The sequence below is a fragment of the Rhyacophila brunnea genome, unplaced genomic scaffold (assembly GCF_057557595.1).
Source record: "Rhyacophila brunnea isolate RB1 unplaced genomic scaffold, BYU_Rbru_1.0 scaffold_4, whole genome shotgun sequence".
Taxonomy (NCBI): Eukaryota; Metazoa; Arthropoda; class Insecta; order Trichoptera; family Rhyacophilidae; genus Rhyacophila; species Rhyacophila brunnea.
In genome coordinates, this window is record NW_028233068.1 from 16217439 (window position 1) to 16239490 (window position 22052).

The 22052-nt window shown below is 33.2% G+C and overlaps 2 protein-coding genes across 4 annotated transcripts in view; one reads left to right on the forward strand and one right to left on the reverse strand.

Moving 5' to 3' along the window:
* The window catches only part of LOC147066978 (uncharacterized), an 81530-nt gene extending 62953 nt beyond the window's left edge, over positions 1 to 18577 (reverse strand). The window contains exons 1-3 of one of the 3 annotated variants that reach the window (XM_085954573.1): positions 18431 to 18577; positions 14197 to 14346; positions 4452 to 4603 (exon numbers count right to left, since the gene is read on the reverse strand). In XM_085954573.1, the coding sequence (XP_085810699.1) occupies positions 4452 to 4603; positions 14197 to 14328 (284 nt within the window). In that variant the 5' untranslated portion in view covers positions 14329 to 14346; positions 18431 to 18577. Of the gene's footprint in view, positions 1 to 4451; positions 4604 to 14196; positions 14347 to 17544; positions 17691 to 18401 lie in introns of those variants that run through there. The other 2 variants (XM_085954572.1, XM_085954571.1) reach the window with 2 other exon arrangements.
* LOC147066979 (uncharacterized) overlaps positions 1 to 22052 on the forward strand; it is a 56061-nt gene that overhangs the window by 24495 nt on the left and 9514 nt on the right. The gene's annotated exons all lie outside the window — the stretch shown is intronic.

Genomic DNA, 22052 nt, shown 5'->3' on the forward strand with positions numbered 1-22052 from the left:
TGTGTATTGTGTTAAATTGTAAAAACGACAGTAATGAAAAGAATAAACGCTTAGGAGCCGTGTCGTATCACAAATGAGTATATTTAATTAATTTTATACATGTTAAAATAATAACCTAAAATAAACTCGGCAGCATAACGCATGCTTAAATTCGTTCCGAATTACTCTGTTTACATACCATTACACAGCAGTCGTGTTTGTATTGCTCAGGACCGCATTTAAGTGAACGCATTGATTATTAATATTATAATTGAATATAAGTAACACATTTTGATTGTATCGTATATTTGAGCATTGTTATATCATTGTATGCGTTGATACTTTGATATTATTCACTTTTTAAAAATTGTGATATATATTTATTTATTTATTTTGTTTACAATATTAACCCTTAACACTCGAGTGCCGCCATATCGGCGGCATTAGAAGTTTCCCGTATTACTCGAGTGCCGCCGTAGCGGCGGCACGCCAATAAAAGTAATTTTTTGTAATATTTTCAGCAATTTTTATAATGCGATTTCAATCAAGTTAGAATGAATAATAATAGGTTATTACATTTATCTGAGAAAGAAGTCGGCAAAAGAATACTGCGTGCGTAATTTCAACAGAGTATTTTTATCGGAATCTTCTCTTTTTTTATTCGTATGTCGCTTGCAAGCAATGGTTTTTTGTCACATAAATTTTATTTATTGAACGTTCCCAGACTAGAGTGGACTGAATTGTTTGTCACGCATGATTTTGAAGTGTGTTTATATTTTTTATTAGTTCTCGCTTGCGCAGGGGCGTCTCGTAGAGTTTACAGTTTTATATTTGAATAGACTGTTTTTGATGACAATACTTACTAGTATATTATGCCGATTCAGAAAATTACAAATATAATGTGAAATACTCTAATGAGTCAAACGAAAATTATTACGTATCGATTTACTATTTTTTGAGAAATCTTTTGATAATGTGTACCGCACTGGGAATGAGTTGTTATGAGCCCGAAACTAATTTAGAAAATTTACGAGCGGCGGCTTATATTACAAGTGTAATAATAATAAGTAATAAGTAATAACACTAATAACTAATAAGACTAATAAGGCAATTCATTTGATTCATATTTACAGTCATATAACACTCATAACTATAATATGTATGGATGATGTACACTTTATACTTTATAGCCACTTCTCTACATACCGCTATTTCATTCATTACGATTCTGTGAAAATACATATGGATCATACGATTATTCATTTGTCAGTAATATAAGAGATCCTTAGCAGATCAGTTCACCGAAAGATTATTTTTTGTACCCAAAAAATGTCTAATAAACATAGAAAAGATAGTGATAATATAGATAGATGATAGTGGCGATGATGAATTTACTTTCGACGTTGATCAGGACGGTGTTGATAAAAATAATAAAGACAGTGATGATGAACTTAATTGCGACAATGATAGCAGTGGTAGTGACATAAGTCCTCCTAAGAGAAGAAGAAGATTACTAGTAATCGAAAGTGAAAGTGATGTGGAAATAGTACCTAGTACAGGAGAAAATACAGGAGTGATCGATGATGAAGAAAGTATTCAAATTACGGAAGATAGAGTTATTGACGACGAGGAATGGATAGACGTCACAGAAGATGATAATGAACCTTGCAACATAAAATTCACAACTTCTCCCAAGATCACAGGACCGCAGATTCCTTCAGCTACTAAAGAGCCTGTAGATTTTTTCAAATTATTTTTTACTGAAGAATTAGTGAATGATATTTTCAGAGAAACAAATGCCTATGCTAATAAGAAAATTGGGGAGATGCGACTGACTAGGAGATCCATTTGGCATTCGTGGGTTGATGTGCAAACTAATGAGTTTTTAGCCTTTATTGGTGTAATAGTAAACATGGGAACAATGCCTCTCGCTAACATACAGGAGTATTGGTCAACCAGATACAACAGCAAAATTCCATTTTATTCAGAAACATTTACAAGAGACCGATTTATGCAAATATTTTGGATGTTACACTTGAACACCAATTTACCTGATAACAGTTTGAGAACACGAATCCAAAAGGTGAGCAATTTTCTTGAGTATTTGGACTCAAAGTTTTCGGATTATTTTATACCAGATAAAAATATATCTGTTGATGAATCTATTGTTAAGTTCAAGGGTAAAATTGTTTTTATTACCTATAATCCAAACAAACCTACGAAATGGGGTATACGAATTTATGTTTTGGCAGATGCTGAGACCGGGTATATTTGCTCCATTTTGCCATATTACGGCAGTATTACATCGGTCGATTTACCTTCACCAGAATTACCTGTTACCTGTAGAATACCCATTCATTTATACAAAAAAATATTATACAAAAACCCAGGTGCGGAAGGATACCACATTTTCACTGATAGATATTACACCAGTATTCCTCTTGCTGAAGAATTGATGAAGTTGAAATGTCATTTAACTGGAACCATAATGCCAAATAGAAAAGGATTGCCTCCAGGGATAAAAAAGCCCAAATTTACCAGAAACAGAAATACAGTGGCGTATAAAAATCGCAATATTTTGCTTCTCGCTTGGAAGGATAAGAGGGTGGTTACATTTTTAAGCACATGTGACACAGCAGAATTAAAAACAGTCCAGAGAAACGTGCGTGGTGGTTCGACAGTCAATATCGAAAAACCACAAGTTGCAATAAATTATACGAAAAGTATGGGTGGAGTAGATCGGGCCGATCATTATGCATCATCGTATTGTTTTTTGCGCAAATCACTTAAGTGGTGGAGAAAACTATTTTTTTGGGGAATGGAGGTATGTGTGATAAACTCTTACATACTATATAAAGTTTCCAAGGAAGAGAAAAATGAAAAACCAATGACACATTTGAAGTTTGTGAAATTATTGGTTGACCAATTAGTAGGAGATTTTCGGCAAGGTGGATCTCGAAGGCGCACTTCAACTGTTCCTACAGAAGACCGACTTACAAATAAGTTACATGTGCTGCGTTCCGGGAGTAAGAAAGACTGTGCAGTATGTTCAAATAGAAAAATCCCAGGTGGTAGATCGGAAACACGACTATTTTGCGAGACCTGCATCAATAAGCCAGGATTACATATTGGAGATTGCTTTGTGAAATACCACACAATGAAGAATTATAAATAAACTAAAAATAAGTACAGTATATTCATTATAAATCTATTTAACAAAAAAAAAAAAATTTTTTTTTTTTTTACATTTTTTTCACCAATTAAATGGTTTATATTGAAATTATGCTTTTTACGGAAAAAAGTCTCGAGTGGGTGGTATGTACCTATAAAAAAAATTTCGAGGGGTAAAGGTTAATTGATTATGAGACGTGTTTGTGTTCAGATATTTATAATCCATATACCTACCTATAGATATGTACGTACTATATATTATATAAGTTAGGAAAGGAAAGTTGTTTATATATTATATATATGGTAGGTATATATATTATATTGTAGTATAACTTAATTAAACCCGAACTAATTACAAATGTGTAAGTTAAACTTAATTAAGGCTGAATTAATTACAGTGATGGGATATTTGCAAGAATTTAATAATGTGTTTTCTATATATTTATGTAAACTTTATTTTTGATTAATATAATATGACATAATATATATTAATAACCTTTTATAATTTTATTTACCTACTTTAATTACTTTATTGCTATTATTATAATTACTTTATTACTTGTATTACTTTTGAAAGACATATAGAGTAAGTACCTAAATAACCTACCTATCTTTTCATAAATTCCCAACATTCAAATATAATTATACTAAAATCCTAACAGTGTTGTTATTTTAAACCTTCCTTCGCTGAAAATTATTATATTATATGAGTACGTAGTAACTACGTAAGGTACTACGGTCAAAGGGCCAACGTAAATCCTCAGTGATGCCCTGCGTTTTTTTTATCGCGTCGCTTTTTCTCGTAAGTTGTTGGCTGTCGTCGACATGCTTCATTTGGTTGCATGAGTAACCCGCTTCGTTGCCTATCTCTATATTTAGAACATCTATGGCATCGGCAGTCTTTTTAACCATTCACCAAGTAGGTACATTGAATCAAACATTCATAAGAATAAGGCCAGTTGGGGAATCGAGATGACCACTACCGGCTTCCAAGATTTATATACAAGCACCAAAACCAGCAACACATGGTTTCTGATATTATCAATTTTTGTAAACAAATGCAAAGTAAAATGGGCTGGATTAACTTATGTTCCTTCCCTACGTAAGGGATAAAATGAGAAAATTCTAAACTTTGTCAATATAATCTCGTACTTATTTCCATTAACAGTGTCTAAGTAAAATAACATTGTCCGTAGGTATATTTTCTTACAATATACGCATACATTTGATATAACAGCTGTGCAAGAATACAGCATCTTCAAAGATCAGGCACTTGCGGCATCAACCTATATTACAATTACCTGTTGCAAATAAAGCGATGTATTCCTCTCCAAGCTGTTTCTCGGCAGGCATTCGAGCAGTACATCACAGTGCATCTCCCGCAGTATGTTGCAGCAGGTTTCTCACACACCGAACACAGCAGTGTCTCGTCAGAAAGTGGCATTGATGACATCTGGATATGAGAGGAATTTATGGTCAATTAAAACAAAACACAATAAGTTGGGCTATTTCCAATCGTCAGGACTGGATTTGACTAATTCAATACTACAATTTACAGTAAAAAATATTAACATAGGTACATCACCATATTCTATCCTAAGAGAATCCACATGGGCCGCCATGAAGTGGAGGTTGAATCAACACATTTTTGTTTTTACAAGAAATGTATGTTAGCCACTTGCTCAACCTGTTAGGTCCATACTCTGACTCATACACAAATTGAAAAATGACATGAAAATTTGCCAGACCCGGCATTTGCACCCGGGACCCACGACAATATAAGCCATCACGTTACCGCTCAGCTATTATGAGTTAATTATTGCAGATGATATAAATAATAAAGAAAAGCAAAACTTATTTCTCGGCAGCACTATTTATCATGGCGATTATTTTCATGTTTTCCTTCCATGTAACCAATCATGATGTTGCTTTCACTAAGTAAAAAAGATTATAAAGGAAGCAGGGTGCTAATCATACACCGCTCAAGTCTCCAGATCAGACCACGAAAACGGTGGCAACTAGAGTAATATGAAGTGATCCTGTGGTGCATTAAAGGTACTAATAAACACAATGACGATCTGGCACATATATATGCTAAGAGCGTTTTAGTGTCTATGAACATATCTATGCCATTCCGTTTACACATAAGCGATATGTCAAAAAAATCTATGACAAGAGGCGTGGGCGTAGAATCTATGACACCCGTATATGCCAGTGCGTTTACACACGATGCCGTAAAATCTATTGTGTCACATATTTGCCACTGATAAATACTATCAACATGACGTTTGACAGACATTATGGTTGGTACATCTTCGAAAAATACATTAATCTATGAGTATTCGTGAACGTCAATCTGTCAAATGAAAATCTAAATATAATCGAAAAACATCAGTTGGCTTGCTAGGTCTTAGGTAGTGATATTTGAAACTACCTATATTAACTATTTCGTTCTTGTCCACATCGTATTACAATGCCGGCGAATGTAGGAAACCCATTAATGCTACCATAACGATACCCTAGTTCTATAGATAAACAACTCAAAAATCCTTGTTCTGAGTAAATCGCATTTGAAGTTTTACATAAAATGGTTCCTTTAGTTCCGAAGATTTTTTTAGTGAAAACATTATTAAATAGTGATAGATATAATATTGTAATTTATTATGGTTTATTTTTTTCATAATATTATTAATAATTGATGCAAGAATAAATTAATATTAAATAAAAATTAAAGACTATTCAACTTGTTTCCGGTGACGACAAATAAATCCTCTACATTCATAGTTCTATAAGCAAACAATTCAAATGGTTCCTTATAGAAATATGTTTGCCTGCGCAAACTTGTTTGAATGCTGCTTGTCTATAGAAACATTAAACTAAAATATCCTCAAAAAAACCCAAAAATATCAGCAGCAAAAAAGAAGGACCTAATTTTATTATGCGATAGCAATGTTATTCCTAGGGTCCATTAGGATTTTTACAAAAATCTTAAGGCGGATTGACACACTTGAATAGTATCTAAATCTTTTATATTTATAATTATTCTTATGTCACTTTTATTGTTTACTAAACGTTGTTAAAATAAACATTGTCATGTTCCGAATGCCATTTTTTTTATATATTTTTATTCACATACCAAAAAGAAGAACCCTATTACAGAGTAATAGTGTCATAATACACTACAAAATATGATTCCAATTCTAATGGATTTAAGTTTTGTATTATTCCATTTGAGTCATTTTTTGCAACCCGGGTTTCGCCTTTCGGCATCTTCAGGCGCAATGTGCACCGGTGGCGAAGGGTGGAGGTAGGCTGTTCAGATCCGCCATAAATAATAGCCTTTGTCAGTCAAACGTATTTATTTTCATGGAAATAAGACTACAATTTATATACGGTGTGGTTAGTTTTTAAAATTCAATTAAACCCTGCGAAACCAAGCCATAATAGATCATAGTCAAAAATACTTGTTTATCTATAAATTTTTTTAAATTATGTAGTTAAATCATAGAAAACTTTGGATATTTTATAGATAGTACAATATTTTTCATCTAGTTTGGTTTAGGCAGGGCTTAATGAATTTAAAAAATAAACCTACAATATGTGTAATATGTATTCTTAATCCAACGAAAACAAATAAGTATGAATGAAAAAGTGTGCACCGTTTTATCGCATCGCACAAAGTATAACAAAATTATTATGTTTTGACTTAGGCAGTGTTCAATTGATTTTAAAAACTAACCAACACTATCTATAAATTATTGTAGTCTTATGTAGTTCAATAAAAACAAATACAAAAGACTGTAAAAATTAGATGTATACTATTTATGTTGGATTTTAACAGCCTATCTCCACCCTTCTCCACTGATGTGCACATATAGTTAATTCTATCATATTATTATATACTTAACAAACCTATACCTACCTATTGAGTCAAGGATCACAATAAGAATTATTACAAACAAATTATGAATACCTAGTGTTTGTAATCACCTTCTTGGAACAATGGTAATATATCTATATTAGTCTTTAAAAAGTTATTAGTTAAACCAAAAACATTAAATAATATAATATACTAGCTGAAGTACCCGGCTTCGCACAGGGTCGCTTCGTGGCTATATTTATCTTAGATATTTGAAAAATAATAAAAGGTAATTATTTTTTTAATATTAAAATATCTGTGTAATACAATATGGCAATATGAAAATAATTCTAATAGGAGTAAAGGTCAAACATAAGAACACTAAATTAAAATCGAATCCAAAATATGAAAACGTTATTAATGTTATTAATATGTTGTAAAAAAAAAAACAAAATTAGATGGAACAAACAAACAACAAACTTTGTATTTTATATAATAATAATAATTTAGAAACCTTCGCAGGTGTGCGCACAACAACTGCCAAAAGTTTCATCGCAATCGGATGAATGGTATAGGAACGCATACGAATAGTAGAAGAAGAAGATTTTCTAATTCAGAAATCTTTGTGGGCATGCGCATGACAACTCACCAAAGTTTCATTGCAATCGGATAAATGGTATAGGAATGCATACGAATAGAAGAAGAAGAAGATGGTTGTACTAATTCAAAAACCTTCGCGGGCGTGCGCACAACAACTGGTCAAAATTTCATCACAATCGGATGAATGGCATAAGAACGCATACAAATAGAAGAAGAAAAAGATGGTTGTACTAATTCAGAAACCTTTGCGGGCGTGCGCACAACAACTGGTCAAAATTTCATCACAATCGGATGAATGGCATAAGAACGCATACAAATAGAAGAAGAAAAAGATGATTGTACTAATTCGGAAACCTTTGCGGGCAAGGGCACAACACTTGATCAAAATGTCATTGCAATCGGATGAATGGTATAGGAACGCATACGAATAGAAGTAGAAGATGATTTTCTAATTCAGAAATCTTCGTGGGCATGCGCACGACAACTCACCAAAGTTTCATTGCAATCGGATGAATGGTGTAGGTACACATTCGAATAGAAGAAGAAGATGATGGTTGTACTAATTCAGAAACCTTCGCAGGCGTGCGCACGACAACTCACCAAAGTTTCATTGCAATCGGAGGAATGGTATAGGAACGCATACGAATAGAAGATAGAATAGAAGATGAAGATGGTTGTACTAATTCAGAAACCTTCGCGGGTGTTGGCACAATTACTGACGAAATTTTTATTGCAATCGGATGAATGGAATAGAAACGCATACGAATAGAAGAATATAGAATAGAAGAAGAAGAAGATAGTTGTACTAATTCAAAAACCATTGCGGGTGTTACCACAACAACTGACGAAGGTTTCATCGCAATCGGATGAATGGTATAGGGACCATACGAATAAAAGAAGATAGAATGAAGCAGAAGAAGAAGAAGAAGAAGATGGTTGTACTAATTCAGAAATCTTCGCAGGTGTTGGCACAATTACTGACGAAAATTTTATTGCAATCGGATGAATGGAATAGGAACGCATACGAATAGAAAAATATAGAATAGAAGAAGAAGAAGAAGAAAAAGAAGATGGTTGTACTAATTCAAAAACCATTGCGGGTGTTACCACAAAAACTGACGAAGGTTTCATTGCAATCGGATGAATGGTATAGGGACCATACGAATAAAAGAAGATAGAATGAAGTAGAAGAAGAAGAAGAAGAAGAAGATGGTTGTACTATTTAAGAAACCTTTGCGGGTGTTAACACAACAACTGACGAAGGTTTCATCGCAATCGGATAAATGGTATAGGAACCATACGAATAAAAGAAGATAGAATGAAGAAGAAGAAGAAAATGATGATTTTTCTAATTCAGAAACCTTCATGGGTGTGCATACAACCACTTACCAAAATTTCATTGCAATCGGATGAATGGTATAGGAACCATACGAATAGAAAAATATAGAATAGAAGAAGAAGAAGATGATGATTTTTCTAATTCAGAAACCTTTATGGGTGTGCATACAACCACTTACCAAAATTTCATCGCAATCGCATGAATGGTATAGGAACGCATACGGGACAGACACACAGACAGACAGACATACAGACAGACAGACATTCATTTTTATATATGAGTATAGCCTATACTCTTCGCGCAAGTGCAAGCAATAAGTTTACAAAGTTTTATCGCAATCGGATTAACGGTATGGCTGCGCATTCAATACGAACAAACAAACACACAAATATTAATTTTTATATATTAGATAACCACATGTTTCCTTATAGAACTGTGAACATGTAGAATACAAAGAAATTCCATATGGAATTATTTGCTTTTATTAATTATTGAGATGTTTTAGATTTTTTTTTTAATTGAATTATATAGCTGTCGTGATTCTTTATCAAATGATTAACTCAAAACTGCCAAATTTTGAGTTGTTTCCCTATAGAACTAGGGTATCGATAATTTAATAAGAAAACAAGGATGAGGATACGGCGATGTATATAAATTTCATGGGTACGCTTGTCATGTGAATATTTCGATGGGTGATTATTAAAGGTTGAGCCCATGAGCCCCTTAAGAAAAAAGACCCGTATGCGAAAAATAACGGCCGGTGAGCAATTGGCAATAATATTGTGTTCCAAATCCTGAACTATTTCGACCCAAACAGCATTTATTTTAACTCTGTTTTCATAGTCGGATTGTGCGCAATGCCACAATAGTGGACAAAACTGCCAAATTTTGAGTTGTTTCCCTATATAACTAGGGTATCGATAATTTAATAAGAAAACAAGGATGAGGATACGGCGATGTATATAAATTTCATGGGTACGCTTGTCATGTGAATATTTCGATGGGTGATTATTAAAGGTTGAGCCCATGAGCCCCTTAAGAAAAAAGACCCGTATGCGAAAAATAACGGCCGGTGAGCAATTGGCAATAATATTGTGTTCCAAATCCTGAACTATTTCGACCCAAACAGCATTTATTTTAACTCTGTTTTCATAGTCGGATTGTGCGCAATGCCACAATAGTGGACTAGTTTCCAAGATTCGAATTAAATTAAATAACAGCTTTTTTAACTTATTATCTCTTTTATCAGTTTTATCCATTTCATTACCTACTGTTAATATAACAATTATTACCGTGTACCTGTGTCTACTGTCAAGATGCCGTTTAAAATAAAAGACAGAAAAAGCACTTCCCGCGCGATCTATGACCCATAAACAATAATATAATATGACAACACGTTTGGCATAGATGTCAGACAACGAACGAGTGTCACACAAAATTATCGAGGTGTTTAGAAACGGGTTTTTCGGCATATATATGTGCCCGATCGTCATTGAGTGTACTTTGACCATAATCCAGTGATTCCTATACTGTAAATAAGTATACCAAGCATATATGGTTGAAGTTCTTCGGCAGATATATTACTATAGTACTCATACAGGATAAAGCCTTGAGTCGTTTTGAAGACATAAAGTGTAAAAATGATGATAGTGTTGATAATAATATTCACTGCAAGCCACGGACTTTTTCAAAAATTTAAAAGCCGTAATAAAATACACAACATCAAAGTAACAGGTGAGGCTGCCGAGTTATGCAAATACAGAGGAAGCTATGAATTTTCAAGTATAGCAGAAATCATAAAAATGAGGATTACCTGCCACACCAAATTTTAAATGTGGACAAAACTGGGCTTATTGGGGAAAAAAATGCCAGATCAGACATACATATTATATATCCCAACTAGAAGAGTCTATGCCAGGTTTTAAGTATTTTAAGATATCTGAATATAGGCTAACCCTTTTACTTGGTGGAAATGTTGCTGGGAATTACAAAATCAAACCACTTCGTCAATCAATAACGTTTTCATAAATGTCCGTATGTAGGTCCATTTTATTTTCACTTATCCTTTGAAACTAACACATTTATATGACATTTATATCCGATATTTTCTTATATACCGTATACGATTCGCCATATTTCTTTTAACGCCCAACAGAATGACGTCTTCGTCGCTAAAGACCTTCTAATCCTTTATTGACAAACGGAATCGATTATTTTTATTCAAATGTCATTATGTACACATTAGAGCACTTTTATCCGGTGAGAAAACGATAATTTTGGTACAATTCACTACGTAAATTATCTTCTGACAGCCGCGTCCCCTACTGCTCCTAATTTCACAAATACCAAATTTGATTCTTTTTTATGGCCGTCACGTTTACATGTTTGCCACACTGTAATACTAATATACTTTTAAGTGCAATATTTATATTAAAATGCCTTTTGACAAACTATTCTTAATCGGATCGACTGATACACATACTTTATTTAATTTAATCATGTTCCCAAGAGATATTAAATGCGAATTAATTCATAACATCGTCTCAAAAATTAAATAGGTACTTTACCCATAACCTGTCATCATAAAATGTATACACACATAGATAGTGTTCTATTTTTTTCTTGTAAGTATGGCTATAAATACTATTTTTTTTGAACCAATATATTATATTTATCAAAATTTATAATTATCTACTATTCATATCGTCATTATCATCATCATCAGGATTAATCCACTGTTGGATGAAGGTTATCCCAACTTGATTCTACTTTTCATAGAAATTGCTATATTTTTTAAAAATTGTGTTTTTATATATATACCTACCCATTTATATCATCACTATCATCATCACTATCGTCATCAACCAGTATCAATCCACTGCTAGATGAAGGCTTCTCTTAAGCTGAATGTATCCCTGTCGGTCATATGAATCGCTATATTATTTATCAAAATTTATGATAATTATCTACTATTCATATCATCATCTGGATTAATCCACTGCTGGATGAAGGCCTCTTTAAGCTGATTCCACACCTTTGGGTCTTATAAAATCCTATTCTAATCAGAATTTGTTTATTCCTCTCAGATGTATACATTGCTTCATTATTTATCAACATTTGTTTCGATATGAATGTCCCGCACCGACATTGAAACAAAATAATGTTAAAATTTATTTTTTACATTGCTTATGTACGAGGGTGGGTCAATAATTCCTTAGAAAAAAGCAATAAAACAGGTTTATTTTTGTATTTTTTTTTTATTTCTCAACATAATTTCCTTGGAGCTCAATACACTGGGTTAGACGTTTCTCAATTTTTTTTAAACCGTCAGAAAAATAAGTTTTCGGAAGGTCCTCAAAATAAGCATTTGTCCGATCGATGACTTCTTCATTTGAAAAAAAACGTTGTCCACTTAGCCATTTTTTTAAGTTTGGGAAAAGGAAAAAGTCACTGGGGGCTAAATCTGGCGAATACGGTGGGTGGTCGACCAATTCGAACTTCAATTCTTCAATTTTAGCCATTGATCGTAAACATGTGTGAACACGGGCATTGTCCTGATGAAAGAGGATTTTTTTCCTGTTTAAATGAGGCCGTTTTTCTTCAATTTTGTTTTTTAGCTGGTCCAATAAATATGCATAATAATCCCCTGTTATTGTTTTTCCTTTTTCCAAATAGTCAACGAAAATAATTTCACGTGCATCCCAAAATACAGTAGCCATAACCTTACCAGCTGATTTTACGGTTTTCGCCTTCTTTGGACATGGTTTGCCTTCGCAATCCACTGCTTTGACTGTTCTTTCGTCTCGGGAGTATAGTGGTGTATCCATGTTTCATCTACAGTCACAAAGCGACGAAAAAATTCATCCGGATTGCGTTGCATGAGCGACAACAGGGCTTTAGAGGCCACCACCCTATTGCGTTTATTGTCGACTGTGAGCAAACGCGGCACCCATCTTGCAAAAATATTTTTCATGCCCAATTTGTCATGTAAAATAGAAATGACGCTACCTTTTGAGATCCCTGTAACCTCAATTATCTCACTCAACTTTAATCTTTGGTCACTTAACACCATATCGTGGATTTTATTGATCATTTCTGGTGTAGTCACCTCTACAGGACGTCCTGAGCGTGGTTCATCCTTTGTTGATGTACGACCACGTTTAAATTCATTTAACCAGTTATAAATAGTTGCAAGTGAAGGAGCAGATATGCCGTGAACTAAATCCAACTCATTTTTTATTTCCTTTGCTGTTAACCCTTTTATATTAAAATGTTTAATAACATTTCTAAACTCAATTTTCTCCATTTTCCATTTTTCCATTTTCCACAAGCAAATTTTTTTTTTAAATGTACGAGAAACACACAACAACCCGACCAATCTGATTGAAACTTCGCAGCATACTGAATCGGTAGTGCCGCTGCATGAAAACAAACCGCTTGCAGTACTAGTCGCGCCACCTGTCGGCTTTTCTAAGGACTTATTGACCCACCCTCGTACCTTCTTCTATTCTAAATGGGCCCCGCGGGAGATTAATATTCACGTTATATTGGATCGCTATTTTCATGATAATCACATATTGCTTTATATTCGATCGGTTGAGATGTATAATTTATCATATTTAAATGCACGTGATTAAACGAAACATTCATATACCTACGCACATATTACATCAAAATGTTAGTGGTAGCAATCGGTGATTGCCAGCTGTTTTACTAGGCCTAGCAGCCTGAGGTGTATCACGCAACATTCTGAAGGCCAGAATTCAGATTAAACTACACAGATGACCTCAAATTTGTATTGGCAGTGACAATGGACAACTATGGCGTCGTCTATGCATACTTCACAATAATTGTATTAAATTAGGATGCCAAGCTGTCTGCAAGACCTAGCGAGACAGACTGGCTCAGCTAGTATTTTATCACTATGTGCTGCATGCTTCATTTTACTATGTCATTTAAATTAGGTGCATGCACCGTTTACAAATAAATAAAATCAGGCAATAACAATGAATCAGACACATTTCGATATACCTATGGAGAACTTTTCAGGAGCAAAATATCCCATTAGACGAGTTGAGCATACTGCATATAATATAGATACAGTGAGGATATATTATCAGCTAAACCTATCCAGTACATCTGTCAATCCTTTTCAAATGCGTTGGGAGGGAAGGGGATGACAAGTTTGGTAAGCACAGAATTATTCCATGGATGAGAATACTGTATGAATACAACAATGAGAACTTACATCAAAACTTTTATCGCCCTTTTCATTAATTAGTTTAATTAATGACGACACCATTTCAGGCAATAAAGCCTTGTCAGACTCCTCGATCGCCTTCTTTAGCATATTGACAAAGCTTAACTGCACGGACGCCATCTTGTTGGTGATGTTATTCTGCAAACAAAACATTTCAACATACACAAAAGTATAATTCATTAAGTATGCCAGTATTATTATTACAGTTATTACATTCCGATGTGGTACTTAATTGATTAGAACCGCCTCACGTAGTTTACTATTTTTTACGAAAAATGGATGTTAGTCTCTTGTTCCAATGTCCGAAAATGTGTATGGTAAGGGAAGAGATGCACAAGCCGGTCCAACCAGCTGTTGGACCTATCGGCGGGTCCGACTTGTTCGCCACAAAGGCTAACTTCATTACTTTCAAAAAAATTGCAATGTCCCACCGGGGATACGATGACCTCTTCACAGTCTTGTCTGTCAATATTGTTTTAATTACGTTTTTTGAATAATATATTTTATGAAGTAAGGTGAGTCGGGGTAAGTGTGACATATAATTTGATGAGATGAATTTCAACCTGGTTCATGATGAATAGGTATGTTTTAAACAGTTGAAAACTTTACCATAGGATCTACAATATCATTACAATTAATATGTACAGAAGGAACCCACTGTATATCTTACTATAATACGACATTTTAATATTTTTTGATCACTAGTCAGTTTGTCACACTTACCCCGATATTGGGGTAAGTGTAACTAAATTCACCATTGTTCCAAAAGTTCTTCAAAACCATAACGTATTACATGCATAGAAAGGTAATATACCTATCATTTAATGGATATTGATTCTTAAATTAAAGACTTTGTATAGATTTTCAACAAAAATGATCTATATCATTTTTTTGGGGTAAGTGTGTCATACTAATGTATGTAGAGCTAGTGATGTCCCGAAACAAAAAACAAAAAAAATTAGGTAGGTACTTAATTATTTAATGTGGTTATCTCAGCAAAAGGAGTGGTAGGTAAATGAATCAAAGGCTTTTGAAGATTGACTTATAATTTTATTTGTCTCGAAAGAGCACAACTACAATGTATACAATACAGGAATGCAGAGTAACCCTAAAAATAGTCAGTACTTACATGACACGACATGAAACGATTTTAGATAGTTTTGATAAAAATGAGAAAAGGGCATATCTATTGAATACGTAAACACTATGTAGGTATTTATTATTTGATTTATACATTATAAAGAGTATTATACCTATTTAATATATTTTACTCACTTTTTACATATTATTTTACTAAGAGAATAAATTAAAAATCAAATGATTTTTATTTTAGGGGACTTTGAAACTAACCTACCATTTTAAGGGCTTTTGAAATTAACATGTATGATTTTAGAGTGTTATGAAATTTGCATTGTAGCAATGACGCATGAGGAAATAGCAAAAGGCGTTCTGTGGTTATTTTTCTTGGAGAAAAAATAAATGTAAGTCGAAGTATTTAGTAAGTAGAATGTTATAATAGCTTCACCAAGAATTAACAGGGTAAAATATAATTTTTTTAGCTCGAAACAGTGAGCATTAACAAACAGTTGATGAAATTTAATACACCTAACATGATTATTTTCGTATTATTACAAATTTAAATAACAATCAGCAAAAATAAAATGTGGATACAAATAAAGAGTAAGATATAAAATCAAAAATAATAATTAATACACAAAAACATTAAAACTCTAGTAACGTTTTGGGTCTCATTCTCGAATCATTCTTTCGTTTTTACTGTACTTACAATTCAAGTTAAGTGCTTACTTACAAAACTATTTATTCTAACTTAACTATTTCGAATTGCAATATTTGAAATTGCATGACTAGGTACCTACTGAATATTGTAACCAGAGATTTTTGTTTTGAAAATTATTTCGCCTCTTCGTCCAGTTGATGGTTGAGGCGATATGCAGATGACATCCTCTTCTTTCACTTCGTAAATGTCTTCTACTCTTGGAAATGAAAACATAATTTCGTTTTCTTTTTTAATCGTCCTAAGTTTTCGAGAAAACTTTGTCAGAATTCTGTCATCTTGCTCAAGTTTTATTATAACTCCGACAAAATGTTTCACAGTTTTTTTTGTAGCAAATTGTACTACAATCCACTTTCCAATCTCTAACATTTCTGAATTAGGTGCAACTGCAGTATCATCAAACTGATCAGACAAATAATTGAAGGATCGTTTTCCTCATCGCCGAGCAAATTATTAATATAGTCTTGCATATTATCTTCGCTTTCCTCACTTGATGTCCATGACAAATCTTCTTCTGATGACATGGGTTCGTGTTTTTTTTTGTTTTGGTGTACTTTTATCGGTTTCAATACCTTCTTCTGCATGTTAGTTTTGTCTTGCAATGGCTTTATTTTCTTTTCTATTGGGACATTATTTTTCATTCGCTCTATAACATCATAACATGACATAACATCACTTCTGCTCCTGGGGCAACCATTTTTCTCTTATTCTTTATATGCGCCTTACTACTGATAGAATTCAGCAAAAGTGTTTCAAACTAAGTTTTTTCTATATTTTCTGCAGGAAACTTCTTTATTTGGTAATTGAACAACTTTGCAATCCAGAATTATAGGTTTAGAAGAACATTTTTGAGTCGAACAGTCCCCATACAAATTGACGATTTTTTTTTCTTCTTCGGAAAATTCGATTTATAGCGATTTTCGCGAATTCGAAATCAAATTTTCAGAGTCCCTTGGATTTCGAATTATCTAGGTTATACGGGCATACAAATTCTTACATATAAACATTCTATTTCAATTACGAACATGTTCGATCTACGATACTTCGATCGATATAAATAATGCGTCATGTCCCATCACTAGTTAAAATATTGACTTTGCAAATTCATACAAAATATACGGGGGAAGTGTGACACAATACAAAGGCACACTTACCCCACGTGATTACTTTCGTGGGGGAAGTGTGTCTACTTGATTAAAGGTTTCAAATGCTTATAATTCAGTAAAACGATAACACCGCGTGAAGCAGCGTATCAAAACACTTATACTCACCAATTTTTACAACCACAATGTGCAGATTTCCATGTTTAAAAAAATATTTTAGTAACAGCTACCATCTCACTCGTCAACTTCAAAATGTCGTCTGGAGAAAATTCCATGTAGTCACCTCAAAAAACATGGTATCGACACCATTTCTGATTATTTTTATAAATCGGTGATTTTGCTATCACCTTTCCATAGATGGCATCATCCAATTTGTAGTAGATACTGAGATATCTTAGTAGCTACACTTACCCCAAAGTCACACTTACCCCGACTCACCTTAGTCATTTTTTTGTTTGTCCGCCATGCTCGTCTCTTCCATAGGCCCTTTTTGTTGAATGAGTCACAGTAAAACCCATCAAAGTACACCGGAGTGCGAGGCGACCTTAGTCTTACATTCCCAAGAGGAAAAAACTGCTCATACTTCACATCTAAGTGTGATACGCTCAATTAAAATCGAGTGTGGTTCGGGAGGGTTGGTTTGGAGGGGTCTATGTTTGTGTTCACTACCTACTATGGATACAGCTTCATCTAATACACCACTGCCAATAAAATTAGTCACAAAAATCACGAAGGTGGCGTTTGTGCTGCGTGCCTACGATGTGTGTATTGCAAGGATCGGTTCTCCAAACCGCCGGCATGCAAAATATAGTTGGCAGTCCATTACCTACTTTATTAGGTAGGTACTAGTTATTCAGAAGACCCTAGATAACCCTGGTATAGAACAAAGGCTGCTTTCTGTGGAAATTAACCATGCTTTTCGCATTTTGCTGACCAAAACTTATTCTTTATTTCTTATTTGTCTTGTAGTGGCCTCCTAGAGAATCTTGGCAAAAAAGTAACACATTTTGGCAAACAGAAATGTACCCTTACACAAGTTAGTGATACACGGCAACAAACGTTTCAGTAATATGTAATAGTGGGAGAAATCGCCTTAATATTAATATACAGTTTTATTCCTATATCTTTTAAAGGCTGCAACTATACTATCAATCGAGAATTCACAAAACAAAATACCTGCATAAAACGTGAACACTACAAAAAAAAAGCATGCCGGTAAGAAGTATATAACGCGGTACATATAATTTTATAATAGAAAGTGTCAAATAGGATACGATAAATACTAAAATATCTACCTATATTACTTAACAGAAGAGCCTCTCACCCGACAAGCACTAAGCAGTAATTGGATTATAAATAAAAATGCCAAATTCAAATCAAACGGCAACTATGTTTAGTATCATAGATAATGATTAAATGATTTAGTATAAACAGTGCACGTGCAAACACAACGACCACTCAATTTGATAAGAATAAGAAAGAACCATAGACACTAGACAGTATTGCCATCTTTTCAACGTGGAATTATAGTACAGAGCCTCCAAAATTATAGTATTTGTTGAAAAATAATAGTACGCGTTGTCATTTCTGTTGAAAATGTATAGGTTTTCTGTTTCTCAGAAAAAAAATAACGGAGAATTTGAGGTTATATTTAGGTACCTCTTCTGACCAAAAATGCATACCGAAGAATTCAGGAAATTTCATTTTTAAACCAAATTCAAGGGATTTTTTTTACGTTTTTCGAGCATTTTCTTCCAAGTTTTCCAAATCTTCTTATAGGATTGCGAAATTATAGTACTTTTCACCATTTTATCGAACGGAAATATCGAAATTTTTGTACTTTTTACATATTTTTTTCCGATATTCAAAATTATTGTATTTTGGGCATACTATGCCTGTTTTATATCGTACATAATACGCGGACCAAAATTATAGTACAAATACTATAATTATAGTACGGTTGCCAACACTGACCATAAATAAGGAAAGAATCACAGATGCATCAGTGTTGCCATCTTTTCAAAGTTGAATTATAGTACAGTGCCTCCAAAATTATTATAGTATTTGGGGAAAAAATATAGTACGCATTGTCATCTCGTCGCTATAGGATTTGTTTCCCGAATATCAATTTTTGTCGAAATCGACATTTTAATTCAGTTCAATTTCTTTTATCGAACTCTACTGGAATCATTTATAAAAGCAATATATTTTTATCTAGGAACAGAGATATTTTTTTAAAAAACCCGAATACGCCATGTTAAGTTACAATTACTCCGTGGTGTTCTCCCGAATGTCCAACTATTCGTACCTGAATATCCAAGTTAATTTCAGTCGAAATATATCTATGGCTGAGTGTTTATTTCCCGAATATGACTTTAGCCAATCAAACCGCGCTCACGCCGTGCATCTCGCTTCCACATTCACGCTGTCTAGCTCTAAAACAATCACGCCCAGTTTCATATTTTTCGGCCGTCCTGAGACTTCTTTCAAATTTCGTCTTATTGATATTGTTTTTAACGTTACTATTGTTTTAATAGTGAATTCATCAAATTTGAAGAGATCATTCATAGCTGATACATCACCAGTTCGCCCTGAACTTACAGTAGAGTTGTGGAAGTGAGTATTTTAACCTAAATAACTGCATTTTGTTTTGATAAATGACACAAAATCCCAATGGTTATATGAATTCTACAGTATGACCCGGCAACTACTATGACGTAAAAAATAATTATTATTTCAAATTATTATTAATCAAACATTGTTTGTCTTTATTTTACTTTTAATCTAGGTATTTCTATGAAAATAAAGGCGATTCTATTATTTATTTTTGAATGCGCTGATAGTTAATTTAATTTAATATGTATATTACTAACTATTTATTTGGTGGATATTATATACTTAGGATATTGGTACCTACCTAATATTAGCAGCCAATGGTAATTAATTTATACATGCTATTATTTTGTGTTGTTATTCCTTACAATAGTAAATATATAATATTTATTTGGTGGTTTGTAATAAGTTTAATTGTCAATTATATAAATATATAGATATAATAATATACAGATATATATATATAGATTTTTTTTTTCGGAAAAAGTATTAATATAAAATTGTTAGCAAGTACGAGTAAGTACCATCATAAAATATTGGAGAAATGACCGTGACGTCGGTTAGTAATTGAAGTAGTAGATAATATCTTATAATATATTTTCTCAGAAGTGATTTAAAAAAATTATGTAAGTATGTTCAATTATTAGAATGGTACATTCTTAAATCTTGTGAATTATTCGTTCAATAAAAAAATAGTTAATTACTTAAAAACTATTTTATTACTTAATCCGAAAAAAAATCGAAAAAGCGATTGCCGCATGTTATTATTACATACGAACTTGGGTAATTACGATCATTAATTATTTAAATAGTAGAGGTAATTATTAACAATTATCGTGTAAATAAATATAACATTTATTATTATTCATATATTTCATGTTTAAGCCGCTTTGATACGGTCTAAGTACGATCCAAGTACACTTGGACCGAGTGCTATCCAAGCGACAACTTCATATTAATCATTCCTATCCAAGCTACTCGGACCACGTCCTACTCATCCAAGTTTGCTTGGATAGGAATAATAAATTAGTATGAAGATGTCTCATATGAGTGCGCTTGGATGGCACTCGGTCCGAGTGTACCTACTTGGACCGTGTCAACACGGCTTTACCGACGAATTCAAGAAATTTCATTTTAAACCAAAGTCAAGGGATTTTTTTACGTTATTCGAGCAATTTTTTTCAAAGTTCTCCAAATCTTCTTATATTGCGAAATTATAGTACTTTGCACCAATTTGTCGAACGGAAATATCGAAATTTTAGTACTTTTTACATATTTTTCCCGATATTCAAAATTATAGTATTTTGGGCGTTGCCAACCGTACTATAATTATAGTATTTGTACTATAATTTTGGTCCGGTGACTATATACGATATAAAACAGGTATAGTAAGCCCAATATACTATAATTTTGAATATCGGAAAAATATATAAAAAATACTAAAATTTCGACATATCCATTAAGTAAATAAATTGTTGTAAAGTACCGTAATTTCGGAATATAAGAAGATTTGGTGAACTTGGAAAAAAAATTGCTAGAAAAACAAATTTATTGAATTCTTCGGTAAGCATTTTTGGTTGGAAGAGGTACCTAAATAAAATGGGGTCTCGGAGTTTCTCAAATTTTCCGTTATTTTTTTCTGAAAAACAAAAAACTATAAATTTTCAACAGATGACAACGCGTACTAAATTTTTCCCCAAATACTATAATTTTGGAGGCTCTGTACTATAGTTCCACTTTGAAAAGATGGCAGCACTGCCTCCAAGCCAAAGCCTTCTTCAGTGGGCAATGGCGCAACTAAAAACAATAATTAATTGTTGCCAACTTTTTGTCACCAAATTATAAAATTATAGTACGCGGACAAGAAATAAGATTATTGTATTTCACCATCAGCAGCTGTTGAAAATGATAGGTTTTATTGTCGAAATTAAATTATAATTATTTCCACTTGAATGCACGCATAGAATTCGGTTGTATTGTGTTGTGATGATTAAATAAGTAAAATCACCACTTGAATGTGTTTTACAATACCTATCCCTCAGTGGCGCACCCAGGCGGGGGGGGGGGCAAGGGGCATTGCCCCCCCTAAAAACAATGGAAATTGAAAGCCAATAGATTAGACAAATAAAAAAACTGGAAAAAAAATGATTTGAAATTCTCCAGCACCCTCTAGAAAAATTTCTTAGATTATAATTTCTAACACAAAAATTTCGAAACACTAATGTCGGGTTTTTTTAGAAACTCAATCTGTAATGGAAATGTCAAAAAATTCTCGGTGTCCACCCGAATTCCGGAGTGGTGTACACCGAGTGCAATAGACAAAAGTCCGATAA